At 43.5% G+C, this 11,180-nt stretch overlaps 1 protein-coding gene across 5 annotated transcripts in view; it reads left to right on the plus strand.

Annotated features, from left to right (window-relative positions):
* SCG2 (secretogranin II) overlaps positions 1-9,400 on the plus strand; it is a 35,697-nt gene extending 26,297 nt beyond the window's left edge. For 4 of the 5 annotated variants that reach the window (XM_083868867.1, XM_083868870.1, XM_083868871.1 and 1 more), the window contains exon 2: positions 7,064-9,400. In XM_083868867.1, the coding sequence (XP_083724993.1) occupies positions 7,064-8,952 (1,889 nt within the window). In that variant the 3' untranslated portion in view covers positions 8,953-9,400. Of the gene's footprint in view, positions 1-3,796; positions 3,850-7,063 lie in introns of those variants that run through there. The other variant, XM_083868868.1, reaches the window with a different exon arrangement.
* Positions 9,401-11,180: the final 1,780 nt, after the last annotated feature.

Below are 11,180 nucleotides of genomic sequence, written 5' to 3' on the forward strand. Positions count from 1 at the left end.
GGGGCAGACTGGTGTTAAACCTGCTCGTTGCAGTGTTGAATAAAGCCCAGTGAGCTACAGCCACTGGACGCTTGCCTTGACATCCCTGCTTTTAAAGGACTGTGGTTACAAACTGCAAAGGCTTTTTTTGTCCTTACAGTGCTGTATTTATCTCTCCCCTTATGGCTTTGGAAATGAAATTTGAGCCATTTATTGTGCACTAAATTTAGGGAGGCCAAAAATATTTGCATACAAATATGATTGATCTTTCAAGCATGAAAAATGAGCAGAAAATGACGAGTCTGATGTTGGAAACAAGCAGAGCTCAAGTATTTTAAAATTAAAATAATTTAGAAGAATCTGTATCTATGATGGCAGATGAGCTTTTTCCAAGGATAGAAAACCTCCTCTTTCTCATTATATACAGAATAAATGAAGATATTCAAGTCAGATATGGGCTGAATTTTAAATGTGACAATGGCATTTATTCTGCAGGAGATGTCATGGTTGTAATGAATTGTAAATTATTTTTAGTTGCTACTAGAAACAGAAGAAGGAGGGAGAAATAATCAATATTGACACAACCATGCTTTATTTTTAAGTAGTGCTTATCTTGGTGGCACCAATTAGAGGAGAGAGCTAGAGCTGCAGAAGAGCAAACCATTCTGGTGTTTAGAAAAGGGCCACAGCAGCCAGACAAATGTGCTGCCTCTGTGTTTCTCCTGGGATGGTCATTCCAGCAGAATCATCATTCCATCCTTTCCTGGGAGCTGGGCAGTTGTGCTGGGAGGCCACAGTCCATGAATAGCTGTGGTTCTGGCCACCATCCCCCGACTGGTGCTGCTGTGTCCTGGAGCCTGGGCACAAGGACAGTGACCCCAAGGCCCTTTGCCAGACCATACTTCCCCCTCAAGACAAGTTTCCTGACTTTTCTTTTCCCATTGACTGTAGGCATGATGATATTCCAGCTGGGGTATGACAAACAGAGTGGGCTGGAACCCTCTGGCCTCTGTTTGCTGCAGTGAGCTTCCCCTCCCAGCCCCATGCCCTTTTTCTTGCATGAAATGAAATAAAAGCCTTTTGCTTCAAGGTGCAGGGTTGATTGATTAACTTTTATCTTCTCATGATGCATGACTAGGTAAGGTAGAGCATGTGACAAGGCAAGCTGTTCAGAGAAATCACTGCAGATAGAGCTGAGCTGCTCCCATCATCCACAAAAGGATGCAGCATGGTCAACATTCATTCAGAAAAACAAGATTACCCAGCTCCTTTGCTTAAGCAGTTGATATTGAGCTAATTCTAATGCAATTTCCTAAAATTTAGAGATGCTGTGATGCGATCTTTCTCTTGTATAAAATGCCATGGAACTTCTGATGACAGAACAGATCCAATTTTCTTTTGCGTGACTCATCCTGAGGAAAAGAATGCTGTACATTTAATAGGACCAAAAAAAGTACATTCAGTAAGGCCCTCCTTGTAGGGCTGTGTGGATGCAATCAGTCGTAAGCACAAAGTCCAGGCAACACTTTTTGATATGGAGTAAAATTGACAGGTGGATTGTACAAAGCCTTTGGAAAATTTTATCCACTGAACCCAGAATAGCCACAGCAGAGACCTAAGCCAAGTGTCTGCCTGACTTTATATGCTGTAAATCTGAGGTGAGTGGTTGAGGAGGATAAAATCTTGCTCATGTGCCAAATAATTTGGGTTGTCTGAAATGCATTCTAATGTGGAAGATCAGGGATAGATGGATGGGGTTCAACAGGATGATTTCATGGGAAAGAATTTGTTCCAAAAGTATTAGTCATTTGGTGACAGAATGCACAAGAGCGTGTTGGAAATACCTGCAGAAGCACAAGAAAATTCCTGAAAGTCTGAATTGAGTAATTTTCTTCTGGATTTTTTCTTTTTTGTTATTATTTTGTTTGTTGGTTTTGATTACATTGAATATTCTGTCCATGGACTGAGGTGTATTAGTGGCAGCAATGTCTGCAGAGCTGTGTTTGGTGGGCATTCAGAGCCCTGCTGAAGGGGTTGTGATGTTCAGCAATACAATTCCCAGCTGCTCAGAGGGCACTTGGACCTTGCCCTCTGATACTGCAGCAATGCCTTTCTGTTTCACTTCCTGGGGCTGGCTGTCATGGGCCCTAATGCAATATTCTTTTGGGCTCTTTTCTTCCTGGGTGTGGTAATGAGGATGAGTCTGGATGGAATCTGGGACCAGAATAAAGTTGCTGCTGAAGAGTTTTGGCACAAAAACTGATACTGTATTTTACTCATAAAACTATATGAGGTGAAACAAGCTCTCTATTTCCAGATCTCCATGTCAACTACAGCGAATGCAGCCAGGATTTTTCTTGTTGTCTGTTCATGGCTACAATTATTTCTAGCTTACTGTTCTTACAATAATTTAATTTTGTAATGTTTATTGGCTTGGAAGGTACATTCATCCTAGGGTTTTTTGCATTTTGTGCTGTAAAAGGTCAAAATTGTCAGGAAAGATTTATTTTTGGGGAAAAGGAATCCTTATTTAAAAGCCAAAGTAAAACAACCTTTCTGTAATAGAAAGGAAGCTAGAAAGGAAGAAGGAACAAGCTAAAGTTGAGCATCAGCTGAAGCCATGTGTTACATCTTATGTTGTGTGATTTATGGCATGGTGGTATTTACTCACCCCACTGATCCAGGCATGGACGTGCTGCCCTTTCTGAGTGCTGAGAATGGAGGTAAAACCTGAGGTCCTATTCAGCAGCTCCTGGCAGTGGTGCTGGGGATGGGTAAATCCCTCTCTGGCTCCATCCCCATCCAGAGGAGCACCAGCCTGGCCCCTGTCCCATGCCACAGCCACTGGCAGAGCCAGAGCACACAGGCTGGGATGGGGCTGTTGGGGCAGGAGGACCCTGCTGCCTTATCTTTCCCCAACATTCTTCAGTTTTTCCATCTACCTCAGATAGACAGTGTCCTTCTCCCCTCAGCCCTCTTCCACAGGAGTGCCCATCTCTAGTTGGTCCAGAGCTCCAGGGCCTCCTACACCTGATGACAGACAATTCAGAGCCCTGCTGAAGTGGATGTGGTGTCAGCAATACAGTTCCCAGCTGTGTGAACTATCCCTGCCCTGTGACAAAGCCAGAAATGTGCCACAATAGCTGAGTCAATGAACTAAAGAGAAAAAAATAAAAAAACCCTGCTGGCCATAGCTGTTGACAGACCATCTCCTGCCAAGGCATGGGCACAGCCCCCACACACACTGTCACACTGACCCCGGGGTGCAGAGTTTTCCTCATCACTGTCACACTGACCCTGGGGTGCAGAGTCTTCCTCAGAGCTGGGCTCACACCCACCTCCAGCCCCTGTGTGTTCCCTGCCCCACAGCACTGTGTGTCCCTGCTGCTGGTTTGGCCTGCACCCACCCCCGAGGTGTGGGTCATCTTCACCCACCCCCAGCCTGGGCTGAGGATCAACTTCACCCACTCAGCCTGGGGTGAGGGTCATCTTCACCCACCCCCGAGGATTAGGTCGGGTATATCAAGTCCTTCCTCTCAGCCTGTGGGAGCTGAGAGGCAGAAGGCATTGGCTGTATCACCTCTGTCCTTTTTTTCCCCTCTTTAAACCCTTTTTCCCTTTCCCCCTTCTCCCTTCCTTGCCCTTGCTTTTCTCCGCTTGTTTTTGCTGGTGGCTTTTTCCCTCTATCTTTTTTACTCTTCCCCGTGTTTCCCCTTGCCCGTGGCGGTGGTGGGTGCGGGTTTGGCGGGGCTGTGTTCCCGCGGAGCCGGGCGGGGCGGGGCAGGGCGGGCGGTGACGCGCGGCGAGGGCGGTATAAGCGGAGCTGTCCGGGTGCTGAAGGCGGCGGAGCGGCGAGCGGCGGCAGCGCAGGTAGGGCTGCCGGGCCCGCGGGATGGACACCGGGCCGTCGGGATGGATACAGGGCTGTCGGGATGTCGGGGTGTAGGGATGTAGAGGTGTAGGGGTGTAAGGGTGTAGGGATGTAGGGATGTGCAGAGGGAGCCCCAGGGATGCGCACGGGGATCCGGCACCGAGAGAGCGCTGAAGTCGCACCGAGAGCCGGCGGTGCCGGGGCTGGGGCTTGTGAGGGAGCAGCACATCTCTATAAAACGCGCCCCTCTGGCTGTGTATGCTGTGTCCATGTGCTGTCAGCACCGCCCGGGCTCAGACGGGGAGCCGAGCGCTCCCGGGAGCGATGGCGCTCAGCCCTGCCCGGTCCCCGCCGCGGCACTCCGGTGGATGGGCGGGGGGTGCCCTCGGATGCAAACACCCTCCGAGTCACTTCCCAGATGTATCCGCACATAAACAGTCGTGATATTCACTAGAACTGCTGCGGGGTTTGGGCTTTTACCCTTCCTTGCTGTCTTGTTTGTGTTTTCAGTTCCTTCCACAGGGTAAAGGCTTAGAGAGGCTTTAACACAAGGCAAATTTACTGCAGTCGTGTTATTTATTGAAATAAAAAATGGGAGGAAGAGTGCATAATGTATTTATTTTCCCTGTGGGAAACTGCTGTTAGGTTTCACCTAAGACTCTCAGGGCACAGACCCATCTATAGGAAAAACCTATGAGTTCTCATAGCAAAATTTCACTGGAAACATTAGTGTCACATCAGAAACAACTGCTAGGAGAATGAGAGAGAAAATTACTGCTACCATGGAAACATCCCAGAAAGGAGATATATTCTGTGTCTGTTTTTTAGGGAACTTTTTTTCAGTCTGTATTGCCTTTGTATGTGTTAAATTTTGATCATGATTGCCACATTTTGTAAAGAGGAGCTTCTTCATCTTCCTTTGTTGGCTAAAAGATGATTTTCCTGTTTGTTAGGTGCTAATAGAGGAGAAAATACGCTCTCCATGTAGCCTGGCTTCACAGTTATCCATCTGGAGACAAAAGAGCTCTTTTAGCATATTGTCTTTTGAGAGGCACAGAAGAGAATGCTTACAATATTTCCTAAAGATAGGCTAAAATGTCCTGTTTCAAAAACAAATGTGGAATTAAAGTCTGAAAGACTGGGGAGGAGTCCTCCTACCTTGGATAGCGCAGTATATTTAATGACCAGGTTTACGACCCGAACTCAGAGCTTTTAAAAGAAATCCTTCAAATATCATGTATCAACAAATTAGAAGTACAAATTGACCTAGAGGCAAATGCACACAAAATATGTAGAGAGGAGTCAATGATCTGTTATTGCTGAGAAGGAAATATCCAACTGAGCAACATCCTTGTGGAACACTAAACTAAACTTTGCCTGGCTGCACACATTTTGATTTTAGTGGGATGCTGACAGCTCTTGCAAAGGCTGTAACAATCCAAATTGTGTGCAGCAAAGGAGGGTGAATTCCTGGTCTTTATGAGTGGGAGGTGCTTGGCAGATGATTATAGAATGACTCCCCCTTCCCCCATCCCTTGGAAAGGACAGTTTCACATGTGCTAAACAAATGAACTCTGTTAATAACCGGTCTCTGCTGAAAAAGAAAGTCTTCATTTCATTTATTTGTTACAGAAATAGAAAATTAGGTGATTTTTTTTTCAATGGAGATATATATTTATGTACTGGGCTAGTGCCTTTTTTGTGATAGAAAATGAAGCAATGTGTTGGCTTTGTCTCAGGGCAAACTCAGATCTGGAGGGTGGGATCTTCTAATCAGCTGTTGAACTAATCATTTGTGAAATCAATGCTCAAATGTATCCAGGCTTGAAGTCAGAAATGTTTGGGCAAATTGTTTGCTATTATGCCTATTAGTCTGCTCATGCATACTGAAGGGGGAAAACAAGCAGCTCTCTAAACTGATAGTGCTTTAATTATTTAGTTAAGTCACATTATGTTAAGGACAAAAACTGAGTGGAAAAATCTACAAGTGAGCTGAAATGAACATAGTCATGCTCACTTTCTACTCCCACAGTGGATAAACATGGGTGCACACAGTTCCTTCAGGCTGTCATGAGCCACCAGTGTCTCAACAGGATGCTTTTACCAAGCCAAAAAACTAAAGGAACCAAAATAGGTCAATTAATCAAAACAGTTTCTATCTTTATCATTCCTTTCTCATTACTGTACTTTATTTGTTAATGTAACTGGATCAGAAAAGAGTCTAATCTGTCCCGTGGCCCCAGTGTACCAGTGCCTGAGTGTGTCCTAGGGAATGACTGATGGCAATTCTCCCCTGTGCTGTGTGGAGGGTGCACAGCTCCCTGCAAGGCTGGGCTTTTGCAGCTGTATTCTCATGCACAGTGATGCTGTCATCGTCTTAATTCTGTCAGAGGCATATTTTTCCCAGTTCTGTTGCAGAGTTTATTTTTGTCTGGTGTGAGCTGGGCAGACATGGGCGTCTACTGAGCTATTCTAACCAGATTTGCCAGTGGTGGTGTTTCCGCCTGTCCTGGGACCTGATTCAATTTCTGCTGAAGTGAATGAATAAGCAAATGAGTGAAATCACTGCTCAGAACCTACCTACTCGAGCTCATTTCCAAGATGGGCTTTAAAAGAGTCAGTAAAATTATTTTGTACCTTTAGGGTAAATTATAGTTTTCCTCTCATATAAGAGACCATTGCCCTAGGAAGATGACTCATAGAGTCATTAACTGATATTCCCTTGTAATACAAATAATTTTTTTTTAAATGAAATAGCAAAATAAAGGAAGTAATAGCTTCAGTACTATCAGTACTGACAGAAATAAACTTGCAAGTAATTTTATATGCCATGTTCTCCACTTCATCACATTAATTTTATTATAGTTTAGTACTCTTTAGCAGTATTGTCCTGGCATGAAATTAGATGCCCTATGGAGCAATCTCACAAAATATTTGTCTGTAGTTTTAATATTAGTATTTTGAGCAGCATTTAAATGTATGGATACACCAATTTTGTAATTTAGGTGCTTTGTTCTTATGATCAAAATGACATCTAGGTATGTCTATGGGCATTTCATGAGTTATACAAGATTGGTATTTTGTACTTTGGGGCTGCCATTGGAGCAGTACATGGAGCATAAAGATAAGAAATTTCTTGCATAGGTCTGTTTCCTAAACATGTCTCCATGTATTAACAGCTTCTTTTTTCTTCTTCTTCTTCTTTATTTAAAGGAAATACTTTAAACATGGCAGAAACTAAAACCTTCCAGCCCGGAGCAGCCTGTGCTCTCACCTTTTTCTTTGTCCTAATCTGTTGGGTTGATGCAGCCTCCTTCCAGCAGCACCAGCTGCTTCAGAAAGATCCAGACTATGCAATGAAAAACTTACAGAGGCTCCCAAACCCTGATATGATCAAGGCACTGGAATACATAGAAGACCTTCGCAAGCAAACCAACAAAGGAGAAAGCAGCCCTGATTACAACTCTTATCAAAGTGTCCCATACCTCCTCCCACAGAGAGAAAGCAAGGATCAACTTCACCTCCCAGAAAATGGACGGGATTCTTTGACTGAAGATGAGTCCCAGTGGGTTAAGGTAATGCTGGAAGCTTTGCGGCAAGCTGAGAAAGAGTCAAAAGCTGGCCCAAAGGAGAATAAACCTTACCTGAGTTCAGATAACAACTTTCCAGCTGGAGTAACTGATGATTACGAGGCTTACAAGTGGCCTGAGAGGTGGCAAAAGTACCTCAAAATGCCACTTGGGCACTATGAAGACAGTTCAAGAGACAGTCCATTCAAGCGTACCAATGAAATTGTGGAAGAGCAATACACCCCCCAGAGCCTTGCCACGCTGGAGTCCATGTTCCAGGAGCTGGGAAAGATGGCAGCACCCAACAACCACAAGAAAGAAAGGCTGGAGGAGGACCAGAAATTGTATGCAGATGATGAAGATGATGTGTATAAAGTGAATAACATTGCCTACGAAGATGTGGTTGGAGGAGAAGATTGGAATCCCATAGAGGAAAAAGTGGAAAGCCAAACCCAGGAAGAGATAAAAGACAGCAAAGAGGAAATTGATAAACACGAAGAGGAGATTGACGACGAAATGAAAAGATCAGGAAAACTCAGCTTCCTTGAGGATGAAATAAGAAGAGAAAATAAAGATCAAGCATCAGAGGATGTTTCAAAATTAATGAATTATTACCTGAAGAGGCTGATGGGTAGTGCTGGGAACAGGAAATTGAGGACTGGAGGAGATCTTGAGGAAAAAAGAGCATCCATGTTTTTGGATAAACAACTTGATCCTCAGGCTATAGCTCAGCTGATAGAAATCTCAAGGAATTTGCAAATTCCTCCTGAGGATTTAATAGACATGTTGAAAGCTGGAGAAAAAAAGCAGCTTCAGAGTGAAAGGTTGGAAACTGAGCAGGAAATGGAATTCCCAGAAGACCTCGACGAGATAACTGAAACCAATCTAGGACAGAGTGATATATTTAAAAATAATATAAACTCTAAAAATGGATACATGAAGCAGCCTCTTATTCCAGAAAATCTACCTGAAGACCTCAATATTGAAGATATTGTCAGCCTTCTGGGAAATGACAATTTAGCTAATCAGAACCCCTCCTACTTACTAAATCGTCTTAATCAAGAAAATGATTTGCCAAGACTGTCTTACATTCCCAGAAGATTGAAAGGACACCTGTTCCCTAAAGCTGCCTGGATGAACGATTTGGAAAGGCGACAAGCAGAGTATGAGAAACTGAATGAGAAAGATGAAGAGCTGGCTGATTACTTGGCAAAGGTGCTGGCAAAGTACCCCGAGGTGATCAATACCAACCAGATGAAACGAGCCCCGGCTGCAGCTCCTGAGAACAACCGGCAGGAAGAGGAGCAGCTGGAGCAGGCCATCCAAGAGCACCTAAACCAGCTGGGACCACAGGAGGCTGCCAAGCTGGCTTCGCTCAGCAAAAGGCTCTCCATGGCTGGGGAAGCTGATGACACGCAGAGCAGGCAGTACCTGGATGAGGATATGCTGGCAAAGGTGCTGGAGTATCTAAAACAGGAGAAATCAGAGCTTGAAAGAGATCACATCACCAAGCGAGCAATGGAAAACATGTAATTGTTCCCCAAGTATTATTTCTCTTCAATGTGTTAACTTCTATCCCAATTCAGTTGTGATTTATTCCTGCTCTCCCACTAAACAACCTATGGTAGACTCTTTGCCATTGAACAGTCTGCATATCTTTCTCAGAGCTGTTATATTGTTTATTGATATACTTATATGTTATAAATTGTGGGGCAAACAACAAAATTGCTTCAAGTGTTTTAAGAAACAATTTAATGATATCGAGTAAAAGTATAATACATAAACAAATGACCTTTGCATTGTTAATAAAACATGATAAATGAAGAGTGACAATTATAATTTAAAATTTTTAAGATTAATTGGATTATTTTGTTACTGTCTGTAGTGGTTTTTGTGCAGTATCAAATAAAAAAATAAAGCATTATATATATATAGTTTTATTTACAAGGCTTTTTCTATTCAGTGTTTTATTGTTGATGAATAAACTATTTCTGGACAATCGACTGTGTTTCTTTGTGAGAGTTGATAAAGTCATACTAATTGGAAACATATTTTTACTTCTACAGATGACTTTTCTGAAATATATTATTTTTGCTACAAATTAAGTTGTAAGCATAAACTTGTGGTTTTCTGGGCCATAAGAACATCAACTGGTATTACTCTTAAGGGCAGGGGATACCTAAAGAGCTTGCTGAAGTTGTTCAGTGTAATAACCGCATTACCTACAACTGAAAATTTAGCCTCACATAATTAAGAGGTATAGCAGCACCTCTTGGCAGCAGGAGGAACATAAATGATCTGTCCAGCTGAGACAGACTTGATGATGAAGCTCTGAAAAAAATACAAAATGGAATAATATGTGATCTCTAGGAAGCTCTGCTGGAATATCTGGGAAGCTCTGCAGAGGAGTCCCCCTCCATCTCCCAAGGGAAGAGCCAGGCTCCAAGGCAAGGCAGGCAGAGTTCTCTCCTGTGGGGAACAGCATTGGTTTGTCTGATAAAAGTATCATTTCCTTTTTCATGAAATGACCATTACATGTCATATAAACACACAGAAAATCTTTACTATTCAGCACACTATGGGCACTTGAAATGCCTCTTGAGCTCCTTTTATGACCTGCAGTAGATGGTCTGGAAAGGTTCTGACTCTTTTACAGAAGGAAATGTGCTTGCAGAGCTCTGTGAGTCAGAGGTGGTTTTGACTGGGACAGCTCATTTTCCAGGATTATGGTTTAAAAGTGGTTTTCCCTGTGGTGTTCTGCAGCAGCTCATCTGGGCTAAGTGGGGTGGGGATGATTTTTGGCAAGGCAATGTCTAATGAAGTACAAAGGCTGCCGAAATAAAACTTCATCTTCAGTGTGGCCATTACCCTGAGCAATGGCAGCCAAGAGGAGCTCAGCCCCTGTTCCAGCCATTATTCCTTGAATACACACCAGACAATAAAATATCTGATTCTCCAGGTGTGTGTAGGACCTGGAAGAGATGTCACACATGGTGACACCTGACAGGCGGGAGTTCCTTAGTGTCATTCCCCTCCTGCAGTAGCCTGCAGCACTCCCTTGTCCTGGGCTACCCAGGCTCCTGAGCTGATCAAAGCCCTGGGGAACTATTTGACTGCCTCCAGGCTCTTACTCAGGGAGAGCTCAATGAAAATTTTGGATACCAGAATGGTTTTGGATCTAAGAAACCAGTAGTACAAACCTATGCATAAAATCTTAATCTTGGCATGAGTAACTACATCACTTTTTAGAAGACCACCTCACTTACAGTGTGTTCAAGCCATTATGGACTTTGTGGCTCATCTTCACAAACAAGAGAAGGGGTATTGTACTTAAAATAATGGAATTACTCTTTGTCTAACAGAACTACATGGAAGCATCAAGCTGATCTCAAGCTAAGAACTTACATCAGTCAGTACTTTTTCCTCTTCAAGCCACAGAGAGCAGACACCTAATCTCCCTGTGAAGTGCTTTATTTCTAAAAAACTCATCTCCAACTCTATACTGGAATTAACTGAAATGAGAAAATATTAAATGGGCAGCACTCTCTTGGTAGCTATGGCTGCCTCTTGCTATGCAACCAAGGCTCTTGCTGAAGAGTGATAGTTATACCTGAACATGCAAGAGAGCATTATCCAAATGTACATCCCATCATGAGATCTGCTCCATTAAACCACTCCAGAGCCTCCCTTTGCAGAGAGGCTGTGTAGTGCTTAATTGTTCTTAATAGCCATGGCTGCTTCTGCTTTCATTTGTCTGTGGT

This window comes from Zosterops lateralis (assembly GCF_965231275.1).
Source record: "Zosterops lateralis genome assembly, chromosome: 10".
NCBI classification, from domain to species: Eukaryota; Metazoa; Chordata; class Aves; order Passeriformes; family Zosteropidae; genus Zosterops; species Zosterops lateralis.